Below are 19290 nucleotides of genomic sequence, written 5' to 3'. Positions count from 1 at the left end.
ATATTGATTTGAGGGTGCCAGCAATTTTGTCCAGCCCATTTTTTGCATTCTGTGTAAAATTGTGTACATTTTGGCTTTTCTCTTCAGCTTTTTTTTTTTGTGTTTTTCCAATGCACATCCAAGAAATAAACACATTCATACTGAAAACATTTGTAATTGCATTAATTTCTGTGAGAAATGACGTATTTTCTGGAAATATTCTTCAGGTGCCAATAATTTCATCCATGAGGGTTTAACCTATGTGTAGAAGACAAATTGAAAAATTACAAAGCATTCAGGAAATGCACAGATTGAGATTTTTGTTCGCTAACAACGTGACTGTTTTCGTTTGAGTTGTAATAATACATGTTCCTATTGTTGTTCTTGTTCATGGGAAGGACACTATATAAAATTGCTACTCCTCCCTTAATTGAGGTTGGATCAGAATGAAATTTGGGAGGTAATGGATGGATGGTAGGGGTGTAACGGTACACAAAAATCTCGGTTCGGTACGTACCTCGTTTTTGAGGTCACGGTTCGGTTCATTTTCGGTACAGTAATAAAACAAAATTCAAAATATAAATGTGCTAGTTGTTTATTACACACCTTTGTGCTTTCAACAATAGGAACATTAACCTATACAAAGCTAGAATTCTGCTCAAAAAGTAGCAGGTATTTAAAGATAATCCAACAACAATTTGCCTTTCAGACCCCGTGTATTGGTCAGCTTTATTTCTGAAAGAAAGAAGAAAAAAGAAGTCCTGTGCTAAAGAGAAAAGCAATCCCAATGACAAAGATTTTAACATGTATTTTAAAAATGAAATGCATCAATGAAACATTTTTTTCTTATGAACAGTTTTCAAAACTTTATTGGTGGATTTTCTCAAGTTAAAGCGCCACACAGAAATTAATAAATTTAATTGTGTAAGCAGGATCTGTGTATTATTCTTATTATTTAATTACAGGTGTTTTAACTCATTTCAATGTATTTTATTTAAATGGGCTATTATTTATTTTATTATGTGTTTATATTTGACAAATGTGATGTAGTATTCATTTATATTGTATATTTTATGTTGTATAACTTTAGTTCCTATGTGAATATTAGTTCCTACTTGTTTTGTTGTGGTAGGAGGGTTTTGTATTGAACACGGAGACGTGTTGGTTATTATTATAGCAGAGAAGACAGCAGTAAATCAACAAAGACAAGTCAACTGTGCCCCGATCCACCACTCAAGAGATCTTATGGAGTCAAAAAGTGGGTTATGATTGCATATTAGTTTGAAAATCGTCCGGATCCACCATAATTTTACACGGGTGACTTCCGGTCTGCCGGATCCTAGCTACCGGTAGTAGTATAGACGCAGGAGGGTCGCATCTCGCGTCAAATAATAAACTCTGCCATTCTTTTTGCGTGCGTCGTGTTGAGCCGCTTCTGGGACGCGTCTAACACGCGGCCGCACTGCGACTGGTGTGCATTGGCTGATTGACTTTAACGCCTGCGTTTCACTGCATTCTAGCGGCGGCCACATTTTCGCACCGTTGACGTTTCTGGGTTAAACTGTCCTACCGTGTTGGTCCTCATTATAGTAGAGAAGACGGAGTAAATATAATCTACACAAAGAAACTGTAACCCGATCGACTCACAGCCTCGAAAAGTAAGGTTTACATTACGTCAGAAACTCGTTCGGTACGCCTCCGTTCCGAACCGAGCACCACGTACCGAAACAGTTCAATACAAATACAGTACATGTACCGTTACACCCTTAATGGATGGTTATTCAAATTTACATGAATTGATTGCAGAATTCATATTGCTACTCCACTATTATTTGCTGACGGATCAGAATGAAATTTGGTAGGTATATTATACAAGGGATGTATACGTATCAATCCTTAGAGATGATTAATTAGATAATAAATTGTGCAGTTAAAATTGCTACTCCTTCATTCATCATTCAAAGAAAGGCGCAAGATAAAATTTGGTAGGTATATTCTAGGGATGGATATTCATTGAACCTTAGAACCCAATGTCAGATTTTTTGTCTCAAACGTGATAAATTATATTCATTAATTGTGGACTTATTGTTGCCTTGTTGTTCTAAAAAGCCCCATCCCCAAAAACTATTTTCTTGCCATTTTGGATGAAATGAAAGTTCAGTTTTATAAAACAATGTTTTAGACCATACATCTTTGGTGAAGTCAAACTCGGGCTGTGGGTTTCCATCGGTCTCGCACTTCATAGTGACTTCGTCGCCTTCTTTGATACCGCCTTTGTTGAGCAGGGTAAACGTCGCTGTCTCCGAGGGGTCTAGATGGACATGGACAGACATTGGGAGAAAACAGGTGAGAATTCCTCCGTTGGGTGAGTTTCTACTGCCATACTATATGTCATCAATAAGAGCTGTACAAAGCATTCCACAAGCACTTTCCCAGTGACTCCTCTTTCCTCGCCTCATTCTCCACATTCTCCCTCCTCTGTGGTGGCATATGAACCATGACGACACCAAAGAATCAGCTAAATTACATTTACTTAAGAGCAAAAAAGGTACAAAGGCGTTCTGACTGTCACAGTGACAGTTTGCTCAAACTACAGTTGGAAAGTGAGCGCTGTAATGTCACTGCCATAACACCGGCTATACATACTTACTTTTATAGTCGTTTAATGTAAAACAACAGTTAAATAGTATATAAATAAACAACATTTATCCATCCTTCTATTTTCTCATCCTTAATAAAATATGGTTCTTTTTACGTTAATGTTAATTTGACAATGAACATTTTATATTTTTCGTGTTTTATATCTTATCATTATTTAGGCCTCTTTGTAACAGAATAGGGACAATTTATTGTCACACACAGGAAGACAGATGTTAGTTGTTGTTGGCAGAGGTGCCTACAAGTTGACAACATATCAGATGTTAGGGAGAAATAGCACTTTCCTAAGTGCTTAACATTGCGTACCTGCACTGAAAAAAATAACTGGTGGATTTACTTGATAAAATCATTGTAACAATTTGCACTTACTTTTATTAAGTAAATTTTACTGCTTGCTTTTACTTTTAGTAAGTGCATTTGACAAAGTAATTGCAAATTGTTACAATGATTTTATCAAATAAATCCAAAGGTTATTTTTTTCAGTATGTAATTGCACTCAAAACAGCGAGCATTTGCAAACACAGTGGATTGTGTTGCATTCAGGTGTAACTCCAAAAAGCTAAGCTGGACAGAATGCAGGACCATTTGAATAAAGTACTATTCTGCATTAAGCAGGACGTATGACAGCCCTATTTCAAATGCGTATCAAACTTCCATTGGAGCAAACACATTTCCCCTTCCATCAAGTAAAGGATGGTGTCCTTCTTATATTCAGTGGGGCAGATAAGTATTTGGTCAACCACCAATTGTGCAAGTTCTACTTGAAAAGATTAGGCCTGTAATTGTCAACATGGGTAAACCTCAACCGTGAGAGACAGAATGTGGGGGGAAAAAAAACAGAAAATCACATTGTTTGATTTTCAAAGAATTTATTTCCACATTATAGTGGAAAATAAGTATTTGGTCACCTACAAACAAGCAAGATTTCTGGCTGTAAAAGAGGTCTTCTTCTAACGAGGTCTAACGAGGCTTCACTCGTTACCTGTATTAATGGCACCTGTTTTAACTCATTATTGGCATAAAAGACACATGTCCACAACCCTCAGTCAGTCACACTCCAAACTTCCCTATGGCAAAGACCAAAGGGCTGTCGAAGTACACCAGAGGACACAAAAATTGTAGACCTGCACCAGGCTGGGAAGACTGAATCTGCAATAGGTAAAACACTTGGTGTTAAGAAATCAACTGTGGGAGCAATTATTAGAAAATGGAAGACATACAAGACCACTGATAATCTCCCTCGATCTGGGGCTCCATGCAAGATCTCACCCCGTGGCGTCAAAATGATAACAAGAACGGTGAGCAAAAATCCCAGAACCACACGGGGGACATAGTGAATGACCCACAGAGAGCTGGGACCACAGTAACAAAGGCTACAATCAGTAACACAATGCACCGCCAGGGACTCAAATCCGGCACTACCAGACATGTCCCCCTGCTGATGAAAGTACACGTCCAGGCCCGTCTGCGGTTCGCTAGAGAGCATTTGGATGATCCAGAAGAGGACTGGGAGAATGTGTTATAGTCAGATGAAACCAAAATAGAACTTTTTGGTAGAAACACAGGTTCTCGTGTTTGGAGGAGAAAGAATACTGAATTGCATCCGAAGAACACCATACCCACTGTGAAGCATTGGGGTGGAAACATTATGCTTTGGGGCTGTTTTTCGGCAAAGGGACCAGGACGACTGATCTGTGTAAAGGAAAGAATGACTGGGGCCCTGTATCGAGAGATTTTGAGTGAAAATCTCCTTCCATCAGCAAGGGCATTGAAGATGAGAAGTGGCTGGGTCTTTCAGCATGACAATGATCCCAAACACACAGCCAGTGACACAAAGGAGTGGCTTCGTAAGAAGCATTTCAAGGTCCTGGAGTGGCCTAGCCAGTCTCCACATCTCAACCCCATAGAAAATCTGTGGCGGGAGTTGAAAGTCCATGTTGCCCAACGACAGCCCCAAAACATCACTGCTCTAGAGGAGATCTGCATGGAGGAATGGGCCAAAATACCAATAACAGTGTGTGAAAAGCTTGTCAAGAGTTACAGAAAACGTTTGGCCTCCGTTATTGCCAACAAAGGGTAGACAACAAGGTATTGAGATAAACTTTTGGTATTGACCAAATACTTATTTTCCACCATGATTTTCAAATAAATTCTTTAAAAATCAAACAATGTGATTTTCTGGTTTTTATTTCCACATTCTGTCTCTCGCGGTTGAGGTTTACCCATGTTGACAATTACAGGCCTCTCTAATATTTTCAAGTGGGAGAACTTGCACAATTAGTGGTTGACTAAATACTTATCTGCCCCACTGTAGCCCTTAAAGAGTTACATAGAAGCTTGTGCACTTAACATACTAGTGCATCAAATTAGCCACATAGCATCTGGAGCTAGAATGACAAATCTTTGACTTTTCTTGTTTTATATCTTAGGTTAGTTTGCTCTGGCATGGTTCACCTTTACTCTTGATGGTTAGAGAGGGCAGCATGTACAGTTGGCTAGATAACGTGCTAGTTGTTGATAAAAGACGTAAGATAGCAGGAAAAATAACAACAAGAGCCAAGCAAATCAGAGACATTTTTGAAGGAGGCCTATGATTCCGTTCACTCACAGTTCAGGTTAAGGTTGATCGTGTCAGACTTCTTTTGCAAGATCTGGTCTCCTGGCAGGCTGTACTCGACTGTGCACTGGAACACCGAGTCCTTGTCGGCTTTGGTGGGTTGCATGTACAGAGTGCTCTTGATTGTGAACAAGCCTGATGCTTCCTTCACCAGAGAGGGCACCATGAAGGTCTCTTTACGAACAAGAGTGAAAATTTAGTTTTTTTTGGTCAAAGTAACTTTAAAAATGATATATACATACTTTCTTTCCTGTCCTTGACCTCGGCAAGGGGCTGACCATCTTTAAACCAGATGATCCTTGGTTGCGGGTGTCCATTCATTGTCACACATGTACCAATCTGATTGGCAGGACCAAAAGGTGGCAAATAAATAGGTACTTTACCAAAACAGCAGTACCTTGACTTTGAATTTAATATGTCCAAGGACCAAACTTGTAATTTTTTTCATTCACATCTCAATCGCAATTTTCTGATCCAATTCATTGTGCAAGTAAGTGCACTTAAAGAAATGTCCACTACAGAACAAAGATACATAGCAACTACATTGCAAACACACCTCTGAGCTGCTTGACTGTCCCACAGAAATGGCTTGGGTAGATGCCTGTGTGAGGGTGGGCTTCTCTGGAGGAACTGAGGGAGCGATAAAGGCAGAAGAAGATGAGTGTGGTGATAAATGATCATATCATTATGATTCACAGGAAGCAACACCCGCACCTTTAACCTCGAGACACAAACACACATAAAACACTGCGGCCATCCCACACTGGTTCCTGACCTTGTTAATTCACTTGAGCAGTAAATATCCTGCTCGGCGTTATTCCAACCATGACCCGCTTCACATGAGCCGATAAGGGTCGAATCACACACAAGCACATACACACACACAGCAATGAAAAAAAGAAGGAAAAAAAAACCTCTTCACAGCTTGTAAAAACAATAGCACAGGTGTAAGATCCCCGTATATTGGCTGACTTCTTTCTCCTACTTGCATGCAAAGTCAATTTATCATCCAAAGCTGTCCAATTCTTAGAAAAACAAACAGTCCTTTAAGGGAAAAAAAAAACATCTAGGATTATACATACTGTTTAAAAGGAAAAAGTTCCAATTGTGTTGGAGTTGAAAGTGTAGCGGGAAAAAAAGTATAACAACCAGAACTAAGTCAAGGCATGATAAACTTAGGTAATGTCTATGGACACAGTAAGTATACACATTTTATTCAAGAGGGCTAAGGGCTGCTTGCAGCACAGTGGAGCTAGTGTGTATTGAATCTACAGAATACTCGTGCCTTGGAGGAGACCCGGGCTCAACTAAGGCTTTTTTTCTACTGAAACGCTAACTTCTACGTAAGATTGTTAGAAGCAGGGAAGAGCAAAAACCACACCTCATTAAAGGCATCAATTGGAAGGAGATACTAACATGTGGGACAACGTGCATGGGTGTTTTTAAACAACATCCAAATGAATGAGGCTCTCCTCTACTTATGGTGGTTACACGAAATTTATCCAAGATAAGACAAAGGGGATGCTGGAGCATCCATTCTTGTTATCTAAAGTCCCTGTGAAGGGAAAATATACCTAGCAAATGAATGAAATGAATGAATGAAATGTTTATTGTCATCGTCATCGATATCATTGACAGTTACAAAATGTGGAATAATTTGACCAAAGAAAGGGAGAATCATTGACAGTCACAAAATATGGAATAATTTGCCCGAAGAGACCGATGACAGACAAAGGCAGATGGGAAAAAGCATATGCTTATCAATACCCGTCCCCCCACAGCCCGAGACGCACAGTCTAGCATGGTAGATTTGCATCACATTACATGAGCTTTTATTTTCCGTTTTTATTTTTATTTTTGTCCTTTTTCACTTGTATATCTTCCCATAAGTCATTGATTGCCATGGCACTACGCAATATTGTCAATTAGAGTAGGTTCATTGGATAGGTTGATTTTCAAGTTCGTGTAGGGAGGGATGGCCGGGGGTGTCATGGAGGCCCACGTCCGCTGCAATCCGCTCAGGAAGATTAGTCGTCATCCGCCCTAGCCCGGTTCACGCAAGCGAGCCTTTCTTGATCCCGGATCTTCGTAATGATTTTCGTGACCTTTTGAGCGGCGGTATCACTTAACGCTGCTTGTTCCTTCTTCACCTGGGACAATTTGTTGCCGATATTACGAGCAATCTCCATTGCCTCTTTGTGTTGCCGCATCATTCTCACCGAGAATCGGTGTATCCAGAGGGCACCAATAAGCAGCGGGAGGGCGAGCACCATCAGTGAGCCGAAGATAAAGAAGTCTTCGACGTCCTCAATCTGGAGAGACATTAAGCATATGGGCCTCCATTTTCTCCAGGCATCCTCCGCATATCCAGACGTGAAGGTGTTGGCCGGACATGGCCGTTGGTTTGGTGTAGGTCGCATTGTAGAGAAAATTCTGTCCAATGAGCTTAGCGTCAGTTGTAATCCAGAGATGATGAGATCATTTGCGCGTCTACCTTGGTCAAGATCATCAACTAGAATTTCCATCCTTTTGATGCGAACCTCCTTCTCCTCAACCGCTTGCTTGAGTTTCTCGTTTTCAGCGCGCATTAGCTGTAGTTCTTTCATGACTTCTCGATTCTGGCTTTGAGCTTCAGGCTGGCCCTGAGCGCTTATCGGCACAGATAAAAAATCCGTGGGAGCTCAGGAGAGTGCGTCTGTGCACAGCAAGAGCTGAAGCAAGAATCCGACACATTAGAGGAAAACGGTTCTTAAAAATCAGCCAGATTTAAAAGGTCAAAAAGATTAAAAAGTATAGACAAATTTCCGAGGTACTTTCGCATTTCTGCAAGCGACTTCTGTTTTTAAATTTTTTACCATTGACTTCAATGGCACTGGAGTGGCATCACTCACTAAAACCCCTAAAAAAACACGATTTGGAAATACTGCATTTTTCATTCATCTCGACATGGGAAGACAACATTAAGAAATAGCCGAGGGTGACCACAAGTAAAATATTATCGTATTTTATTGACTATGGCAGTGGATGGAAATGCCATCAGGAACCTGATAAGCTCTGAGGCATTCCAGTACCTGCACCTGTGTCCGGTGCTGAAAAAATACTAACGCTAAAATCTTGTGCATGTAACGACTTGTTGCCTTTGATATTGTTCTTACAATGATGATTGTAATTATGATGATTTTTAATATTATTTACTACAACTACTGTATCTGCTGCTAGCCTGTTGCTAATCAGTACGTGTAGTTGGCACAATTATGTCAACGCAGAAATGCGAGTGTTGCAAGTTTTTTGTTTGTTTCTTTACAAGTGGAAAACACTGTTAGGCAAGGGAAGATAAGTTGATGTGCTTCACAGGAACAGTTACTGTACATTGATGGGCATATATTGAGACTACGTTGTTCTATCCAGGGGTGGCCGACAGGCTGGGGCTGGAGGCGGTGGCTCGCCTCGCGGCAGACCGTCAACTCAATCCCGAGATACAACTAAGAGCTCTTCAACTTCAGCAACTTTAAGATACGCTATTGGAGCTGGAATTACCGAGGACAGCGGGAGAAAGCCTGTCTGGAGGCCGTAATGTCGGGTGAAAGTTGGCGAGGCTCCGGAGCTCTGGTGTCTGATATCACATTCTCGTATGGTATTTTTCCTATAATTTTATAACTAGTTATTTATTGACCTGTTTTGCACATGCACCAATCGTTTTAAATAAAACAAGAAATGGAATCATGTTGTCCTAATGTTTTATTGCGATCAGTATCTGCAATAAAAAAGAACGACATACAATTTTTGTTTACATGTACTGTACACACCTTGTAGTATTTCCTTGTAACAACAAAATCAATGTCAGCCCTTCTGTATTCGGCAAATGTAATATAATTTGTAATTTCACCTCATTTTGGTCACTCAAGTGGCCGGCGTATCAAACTATACCTGACGTCAACACAGGCTGACAGGTTGTTATAATTTTGTCCACGAATGATCAACGAAGTGATAAGAACAATCATACAATCTCATCTACGTCTCATCTACGTTGTGCTGAATCCATTCTTGGATATTCTGTCGGTTCCTCCGGCTTGATTTTGCAGTTTTAACTTTGTCAACACACTGCTTACTTCAACCGCAACTCATGAGGTTTTTCCTAAACCCAAAGTTCGAAGCAGAAATTTTCCAAGATGGCGCTGCCCATGTTTTGCTCAGGAAACTTGTCTATAAAAGTGTCCAAATTTTGAAAAATTAAGTGTTTTTTTTCTTTTGAGCTTGTGTAAAAAATGTACCGAAACAACATTGTGGCCATGCAGGACCCGGTTTGTGTCACAGGGCCCTGTTCTGACCAAACACCAAAAAACATTAAAACTTAATTGTAGCCAACGGTTTTTGCAACATTTTATCTTCAAACTAGAGCTGTCAAAATTAACGCGTTAACGGGCGGTAATTAATTTTTAAAATTAATCACGTTAAAATATTTAACGCAATTAACGCATGCGCGGAACGACCCACTCAAGCATTGCTGCGAACAGAAGACAATGGCGCCGTTTGAAGTATATTGAGAGCTAAGGGCAGAGACAAGCAAGTGGAGTGGACGCAGGTGTTACCGGCACCCGCCAAGGGGGCCGCTGTTATTTTCAATGTGACCGGCATTGTCAGATTGAGCAGTGAGGAAGAAAGTGGTCGAGCGAGAGAGGGAGCGAGAGAGTAGAGTAAGTGCGCAATTAGCGCAGGCCCGAGTGCTGCGTTTCCCACATGCTTTTGTTTTGTTAATAAAAGTATTCATAAAAAGCCATCTGACGCCTCTCGGTGTTTAAATGTTCACCACCGTCTTCCTCAGGAGGTAATCGGACAAACCGAGCCATCTGACGACAATGAGCCAACATGATTCACCGGTCCAATGGCGTCCATAGCACTACCAATTTCCTAGCAGGATGAATTGGTAACTAAGACATTTATTGGAGCCGCGCTATTTAATGGGTTACGCGGTAACATCTCTTCCACAAATGTTATAATTATTGTGGCAAGGAACACGATCTTATACTTAACACCATGTATTGTACTCAACGCAGAGAAGATATATCCTTTGCAGCAACCACTGTGACTCGTGGTTGCTCAAATTCCCATCATGCATTTGGGCAGTTAAGAACATTTAAATCGCTACAGTATCATTTAGTGAAAGCACAACAAAAATAATATTCCTATCTCTCAAAAATAAAATAATGTTCACAAAAAGAAAAGCGCTCAATGCAAAGAGATCTGGCGTTCCCAATCAAAATAGCTATGCAAAATAATATGCTATTCAAACATTAAGTTTAGCTAAAAAAAAATACACTAGATGGCAATATTTAATCACAATATAAAAACTATCAAAATTACTTTAACTTGTACTCACATTTATCTTTTATGAATTAAAAGACTATCCGTGGATCCCTTTCACAGAAAGAATGTTAATGTTAATGCCGTCTTGTGGATTTATTGTTAAAATAAACAAACACAGTACTTATGTACAGTATGTTGAATGTATATATCCGTCTTATCTTTCCATTCCAACAATAATTTACAGAAAAATATGGCATATTTTAGAGATGGTTTGAATTGCGATTAATTACGATTAATTAATTTCTAAGCTGTAATTAACTCGATTAAAAATTTTAATCGTTTGACAGCCCTACTTCAAACATAATAATGAATTTAGAAAAATCCACTTTTCAGGGTCTTTAATTATATCTCTCTATCACCAGTCATTTGCTCTCAATTGCAAAACCTAAAAAAATAGCACAGCTCAGCTTTCAGTAAAACATTAAAATATGGCAGACATTATATAATTTATCCTCCCCTCTTGTAGGCTCCGTTTGCCAAATGTGACCAATGAATAACTGTAGACTGTTTTCTTCCGCTAAGTGCTTAAAACTAAATGGTCAAACAGCACTTCATTGCGGTATTGCCCAACGCCCCACTTTTAATAAAAGTCGCCTACTCACCACTGACGAAACTTCATTTCTTTACCTTTTGACAAGTACATTACAGTTAATGGATACTATTTTAGCACTGTTTTTCAGTATAGGCTAGAATACTAAAACCTATGTTTTGCTGCACTTTCAACGTTAAAAAGTTTTGAGTTGTCAAATGTGACAGATTCTAAAACTTGATACAATTATTCCCATAGCAAATTTGATACAAAATGAATTTAGGCAGAATGATAAGGATTTTGCATCATGCCCAACAAGTAAAATGTCAAAAGGATAATAAAACATGTTTTTTTTGTTATTTATAGGCTAATACACAGTTTGAAGGAAGCTGTTATTTGTCAGGATTGTGCAAATAAAAATATCTCCTTGTGACGAGTGCCATCCACAAGTACACAGCAATTCCCTTTAATAAGTTAAAGGGGAGTAATTAACCGCAAGCTAATCATTCATGACACAAGTTCAATCACACCTGTCATGTCTCATACATCTCACCTAAATAACACTTAAGTGCAGGACTTGTACGCCCACAAACTCTGTGTGTGTCCTTGGACCACCCACAACCACCCCTGATTAAACACCCTTCATAGTTTAACATGCATCACACCAGAGTTAGCGCAATTTATTTGTTGCGGAACTCACAACATAGAGATGCACAAACCGAGCTGGGATACACAGGCCTGTTTTCAAGTAAGAAAATGCAGGCGTTTGTGTGATAAAATCTGATAAAATCACCATCAAATGTGATCTGATCTTTGTCAAAATCACACAGATGAAAAAACTGTTTGCTTTAACTAAAACCCCCAAACATTTAAAGGTTTTCATATTTTAATGAGGATAGTATGCAAACAATGACAGAAGGAAAAAAGGAAAAAATAAGTGAACAGTCACATTTAATATTTTGTGCGCCCCCCCGTTTGGCAGCAATAACTTTAACCAGATGCTTCCTGTAGCTGCAGATCATTCTGGCACATCGATGAGGACTAATCTTGACCCATTCTTCTCCACAAAACTGTTATAGTTAGGTCCGATTCCTGGGATGTCTGGCATGAATCACTGTCTTTATGTCATGCCACAGCATATCAATGGGGTTCAAGTCTGGACCTTGACTTGGCTGCTCCAGAACATTTATTTTGTTCTTTTGAAACCATTCTGAAGTTCATTTACTTCTGTGTTTTGGATCATTGTCTTGTTGCAGCATCCATTCTCTTTTTAGCTTCAACTGTCTGACAGACGGCCTCAGGTTTTCCTGCAAAACATCCTGATAAACTTTTGAATTCATTCTTCCATTAATGACTGCAAGTTGCCCAGGCCCTGAGGCAGCAAAACGGCCCAAAATCATGGTGTTCCCTCCACCATGCTTCACGGTGGGGATGAGGTGTTGATGTTGGTGAGCTGTTCCAGTTTTCCTCTACACATGACGTTGTGTGTTACTCCCAAACAATTCAACTTTGGTTTGATCAGTCCACAAAATATTTTGCCAAAACCTCTATGGAGTGTACAAGTGCCTTTCTGCGAACATTAAACGAGCAACAATGTTTTTTACACAGCAGTGGCTTCCTCCGTGGAGTCCTCCCATGAACACCATTCTTGGCCATAGTTTAACATATAGTTGATGTGCGCACAGAGATATTGGACTGTGCCAGACATTGTTTTTAAATCAGTGTGATCATATTTGATGGTGATTTTATGCAAAAATGTGAGAAATTCAGAAAGGTTCAAATACTTTTTCATACCAACCATGTTAGCCCTCACATCAGAAATGCCTAATTGCTGGAAATATTAAAAAAACAACAACAACTTAAAACTCACCTGTTTAACCTATCTTTCATTGTCTAGTGCCCTCTTCTTTGTGTTTGTGTGTGTCTAACTTTCTGTGAAGCATATTAAGAGTCTGAAACTTGCTACAAATCCAAGACATTATGAATTATTATTATTAGTCTTGTTATGCAGTCCTAGAAATACAAACATAGTATCAACCTGGAGTAGGATATCAGGATGCAATATTCTACTTCTAGTTATCTACTTATCTCAATGGGCCCTTAGCCGAGCAGGTGCTCGTGCTCGTTCCTGGCTTGTGCTTAGGTTTCTGTTTCCCCAAACCAAGTGTTTGCTCCAGAGACTGAAAATGGGGGCTTCGCAGGCCCAAAATCGTGCAGGTCCTTACTATGTCAGGGGGTGTGAGGAGGCAGAGGTGTGGACTCTGTGGAGCTCGTGTGAGCAGCAGTCGAATGGCAACAGGAGATGAACGTTATTACTCCATGTCACATAAGCCTTCGTGACTGCTGAGGGCTAACGATTTACGGCTTGGCTCACAGTAAGGGCCGTCGTCAAAATCCTGGTTCTTAGCCTAAGTTTAATTCTGAGTCAAAAAGCCCAAAGTGAAGCCCAGTGAGGCTTACTGACTGTCGCTCACCCACCAGGCCACTTGGTGCAACCCTTGTGGAGGCATTTACAAGCATTTTCGGAAGAAAATACATTTCTGAGCCTTCACAAACGACATCCTGACTTTTGTTAACGCTGAAGTTACAATATTTTTGGCTTTCCTCACGCAAATTCTGCTTACGCCTCAACAATTACGGTAACAGTAGCAGGACTAAATGCATTACACCGTTCCGTACTGCTTAGAGGAGTTGCAAAAAATCGATTATTACATGCATCGCGATTCGACACGTGACGATTCGATTACGATTCATAGAGGTTGAAAAACGATGTTTTTCCCTCATAGCTTTATGGCAGCCGTTCGTAGCAGAACGAAATTCAAGACAAGTCTGCCCCCGGGCACCGTTAACGGGCACGCACGCGCATGTTATGATGGATGCTGCCGGTTACTGAGAGAGAGATTTACTCCTTTTTAAAAGATTGGAAAATAAATTTGTGTATTAGACAGACAGGAACAGAAGCGCGATTGTGCGCAAGTTATTTTTTTTGGAGCAAGAGGGGAAGAGAGAGAGAGAGTTGTTCCTTGTCATTTAGATGTCCAGCAGTAGTTTTAAGGCATTTCAAATGAAAAATGTCCTGAGTGTGTTGCTCAGACCCGTGTGCATCTAAAAGAGGTGAGTACACGAACCCTCTTGGACTGTTTAGCCTTTATTGTTGTTGTTTTTGACATGTTAATAGTTAGCGCCGAGCGCTAAGCTAATTAGCTAATTCGCTAACGTGTATTTCATATGCTGAACGTGTAAAACCACGATTAAGTACAGCGGTAACACTACAAACATGCGAAATAGTACAGAATTCTGTAAAAAAGTATATTGGTTAAAAGAAGTCTTATTTCTATAGAGACCTTGTTTCCAGAAAATGTGAAATTCATTCCACCTGTGTAAATTTTATTGTATTGTTGAGAGAAATAAGTACTCCCTTTAAAATGGTTAATGTTTTTGCACTTTCTTGTAAAAAATAAATAAATAAAAAAGCAGCTTAAAGAGCATACGACAGGAGAGAAAAAGTCTTAAAAAGCATTATTATGTGAATTAGAATCATATTTTGAGACGATTCGACTATATACAACAATTTAGCAAAGCGCAGATGACGAGAAATTAGTCTTTTAATCTGCCGGTTAGCCACGCCTACCGTTATAGGGCTTGAGCGTCCCCAACAGGTGGATGACGTCAGCGGGAGACTTGGCTCATCGGTTTTACTATTCAGCCCATTGAGGGGGAATTATTCAGAACGAGGAAAACGTGACGAAGAGAGACGCAAAATGTCATTGTTTCAGTCTCTCTACTCCAATATTTTTACAGGATATTCTTTTTATCCAAGTATTTTTCCACAATAGCTAAGTAAATGGCTTGAGAAGGACCAGTCAGCCCGTCGAGGGGGAAGTATTCACAACGAGGAAAACGCGACGAAAAGAGCTGCAAAATGTCATTGTTTCTGTCTCTTAACTTCAACATTTTACAGGATATTCTTTTTATCCAAGTATTTTCCCCAATTGCTAAATAAATAGTATGGTCATGACCAGTGTTGTTAATAACGGCGTTACAATATAACGGCGTTACTAACGGCGTTATTTTTTTCACTAGTGGGTAATCTAATTAATTACTTTTCTCATCTTGGCAACGCCGTTACCGTTACTGAGGACGGAAAGGCATGCGTTACTATGCGTTACTATATTGGTCGAAAAGTCTGAGGGAGACGGACTCACCGAGACGACAGAGCAGAGCAGGAGTGTGGAGGAGGCAAGAAAGTTGTGACGCCGAGCAAACGCGATGCTAGGTAGCTCCAATAATACATGTTGTAGCCGATAGCCTGCAAACTACGCCCGCATGTTATGGTAGATATGGTAGACATGGTAGATATCACATGTACTGTATATAGATATAACTAGATGCAAAATGACAGACATGGCACTAAATGCGTTAGTAGACAGCCGCCATCTTGAAGCAGTAGACTTTTTAGGACGGCTCTGTTGTAGAGAACCTTCCTAGCGAACCTAAGTAACTTTTTATATAAAATACTTCTAAATCGGCAAAATCTTGACTTGAATGTATCTTTAAATGATGAAACAGTTTTAAAACTTTCATATGTCGAAAGTAGAGAGAAGGGAACTAATGCAATAATGGGAGCAATTGTAACTTTTAACAGTTGATTCAGGGTAAAGAGTAAATTAGGGTAAAGAATTGGGCTCGGGCCAATTGTACCAAAAACCTTCACAAAAAACTTCACATAGTGTAGTCAATGTTTTGTTTTGTTTTTTTTTTTAATTGAGGGGGAAAAAAAAAAAGTAATTATCACCAATTACTTTGCCAAGTAACTAATTACTCTTACATTCAGGTAATTGAGTTACTAACGCAATTACTTTTTGGGAGAAGTAATTTGTAACTATAATTAATTACTTTTTTTCAGTAAGATTAACAACACTGGTCATGACAAATAACAGTCTTGTGCTAAATGGAATGTGAAATCATAAAAATGCACTTATTCAGGACGACATGGCAAAATTACTCCATAACGGTCAAAACTGTCGACTTCACCTTTAATGTCGCACCTCCCGAACAATATTTTATGACACCTAAATCGGACATATGTCATTTCCCTTCCCCGGCTTTGGATATTGTAAACAAACCAAGAGGCGTGACAGCTAGCTGACATGCTAACCCAAACCGAGTGATGTTTCAAAGTCTTCGAAGCGGAAAATCACACATAACTAGCCCGGTTTATTTGACATGACGACTGGGTTGTCGATTGTCTTCGCGGACCGGCAAACCGCCCGGCTGAGAGCAATTTACAGCTCGTTCCCCAGAGGAGGGCGGCTGCAGCTAACGTGCAGCTAATGTGCATGAGGAGAGCTTTTTACATGCCTATCAATGATCAAACGTAAGTAGTCCTTTATTTAAAGAAAGTCTGTAGTGTTTACTTTGTAATCGCTGTATTCGTATTTGACATAATACAAAACAAGATGTTTACTCACTTCCTTGTAAGTCCAATGGTCCTACAGTAGTCGGGCTTGTTTTGGCCAATATCCACGATGAATGGGAACCTTTTGAAACTCTAAAAAGGCACACACGCCTCTCCCTCATACAGCATGATTTTTCTGCAGCCGTTTGGCTGGCGTGATGCGAAAAATAAATGTATTAATCCGCAAAATCAGCTGAATCCTTAGTCCTCATACACAACAGTACGGCTGGAAAGTGAAGAGGAAGCCTTCAACCGTACACGTCACAGCGCCCTCCTCCTCAATGCAAGACCGAAGCCGGAAGTCACTCATTTTCATGGCGCGGTATTCAAAAAACTAAATAAATATGGCCATCGCTTCCACACACATCCAAGCGGTCCATATCATTCAGGAGCATAAAATAACGTGTGTATTATGAAATAAACATGCTTTTTCGTGTCACTTGCACTTTAAGGGCAGCTTTTAGTTGTATGGGTATGTTTCCATCGTTCCTATTGAATCATTAAGATATTTAAAATAAATAATGGATATAAATTTGTTTGGCTACTGTATTAAGTAGTAATGCACGATGCATCGATAATCGTGATAATCCCGATTATCATCCATACAGCGATCATCGTTCAATAATCGGATTTTAGCACCCTGAATCGTAATCGAATCGAATCATGGAGTGCCTAAGATGGCACACCACTAGTACTGCTTATGTAATGATGTACTGACGTTTTACAGTGACACAGTGACGTGACTCCCACTTTGCTTCTTGCCGATGGAATACCAAAACTGTTCTCGAGAAGAATCTTATTAGAACCTACAAGCACTACTATGAAAATCCTACTTCATTTGGTGGAAAGGAGGGAACTATAAACTTTAGAAGTGAGGCATTTTAGGTGGACTCACAGAAGACTTTGAGCATTGTGGAGGCTTCTCCATTGCCAGCGGGTCCGGCAGTGACTGAACAGAAGAAGACAAGGCCATCGGTGGGCTGGACCGATGTGATGGTCAAGCTGAAGTCGTCGCCAATGCTGACGCGGCCGCTCAGTGGGGTGCCCTTGTCGCTTTTAGATTCACCGTCCTGCGTGCGGTAAGCCACGCGCTTCCTGTTTCCCTGCATCTCCTGAAAAAAAAAAAAAAAACAAAGCCACCAGTGATAAGACAACATACAGTATAATACAATACTTATGGCAACAAAAGTCAAAGGTCAAAAAGCTGGGGGTTACTTACGATGTGCCACTCTACAAGGGTGTTGCTGGACGACGGTGACACGGTGTACGTGCATGGCAGCGTGGCTGTCATGTCTTTCAACACCTCCACTTTTGGAGCCACATTGACCGTCACTGACGCCTGGCACACTGCGGTGACAAAGAAACACAGTTGGGCATACTTAGCACAAGTGAGTTTACACAAGTATCTCCCTAACCCAGCAACGCAGCGCGTGAATAATAAATGAACCATGTCGTCAATTTCTCAGCTACAAAATCCACACATGAATAATTGATTCGTTGTGAGAAAGCTAGAGAAAGCGGGAAGGAAAGGAAAGGAGTAGGACAAAGTCTAGTCGGGGGGACTGTCCTAATAACAGGGCGAAGACAGATGAAAGCGAGTTTTCTGTCTGCAGTGATATAAGAGGAGATGAGTGGACAACCTGGGAGGAAAGATGCAGGGCAACAAGGAGGGAGGGTAACAGAGGTGCGAGAACCATGAGGAGACAAATAGGGTGACCAAAAAAATCTGCATCAATCTGCCTAAAAGCATTATTGGTATACAGCATAAGGCACTGTAGCATATTGTTAGCATTTTCCCATTAGGCTACTGTACATACTGTGTCTGAATATTTATCAGGACTACTACTGTACCTTGGTACGAATCAATTTTGTGTGTATCAATAATGACACACACCTCACATTTGGCTCCATTCACCCATCTGATTACAATTACTTAAGCCTAATGTTCTCAGTTTGCTTGGAGGATCCTCATGTAATGTGGTTGCCAACGCAAACGGCCAGCCAAAAAAGCAGCAAAGCATCCAAGAGTAAATGAAACTGCACACCCATTAGGTTTTAAGAGCAAATACTCTACAGCAGCTAAGTGGTGCTTGGGAAAAACACATATAGTAGAGCATATTAGATCAAGTGACTCACTGGCACATGTAGAAAGAGACAGAATGTAACACACTTAGTCCACATGTTTGAAAACACGCAGACTTAATTTGCATCTAGGACAGCGTCTGTGTGTTGCAGCTTGTGGGAATGTGTGGTTCTAGGACTGATAGATTGGAAACAAACAATAATTAAATAACTGCAATTTGCTCAAAATGCTGAGGCTTTGAAAAATGAATGGCACCAGAGTCATGTATTTTAGAAACACAAACAAAAAAACAACAACAACAAAAAAGCAACGAAAAAAAAAAAAAAAAAAATCTTTATGATTAAAAAATATTACACATGTTCTCCCACAATTTAAGAGCTCCCAAGTGTCTCAATCAAATTGTATGTCTTGGACAGACTAATCAAAATACCTGAAGGAACAAGAGTTCAAAAAATTCAGGTCTCATTAGCGAACATGTTTTCTGCAATAAGCAGCTCATCAAAGATTCCCTTAATTGTATGATTTCAAACTTGGCAGGTGACCAGGCACTTCATAGACCTGCCAATTTGTATTAGCGATCGACCGATATAGGTTTTTCAGGA

The 19290-nt window shown here is 40.1% G+C and overlaps 1 protein-coding gene across 4 annotated transcripts in view; it reads right to left on the bottom strand.

Moving 5' to 3' along the window:
* bcam (basal cell adhesion molecule (Lutheran blood group)) overlaps positions 1–19290 on the bottom strand; it is a 105216-nt gene that overhangs the window by 22364 nt on the left and 63562 nt on the right. For all 4 annotated transcript variants that reach the window (XM_057835265.1, XM_057835266.1, XM_057835267.1 and 1 more), the window contains exons 2-7: positions 17825–17952; positions 17501–17717; positions 5811–5884; positions 5497–5593; positions 5246–5428; positions 2169–2290 (exon numbers count right to left, since the gene is read on the bottom strand). In XM_057835265.1, coding sequence (XP_057691248.1) covers positions 2169–2290; positions 5246–5428; positions 5497–5593; positions 5811–5884; positions 17501–17717; positions 17825–17952 — 821 coding nt within the window. The remainder of the gene's footprint in view (positions 1–2168; positions 2291–5245; positions 5429–5496; positions 5594–5810; positions 5885–17500; positions 17718–17824; positions 17953–19290) is intronic.

Source organism: Corythoichthys intestinalis, chromosome 4 (genome assembly GCF_030265065.1).
Source record: "Corythoichthys intestinalis isolate RoL2023-P3 chromosome 4, ASM3026506v1, whole genome shotgun sequence".
NCBI classification, from domain to species: Eukaryota; Metazoa; Chordata; class Actinopteri; order Syngnathiformes; family Syngnathidae; genus Corythoichthys; species Corythoichthys intestinalis.
This window is presented reverse-complemented; position numbering and strand designations above follow the sequence as displayed.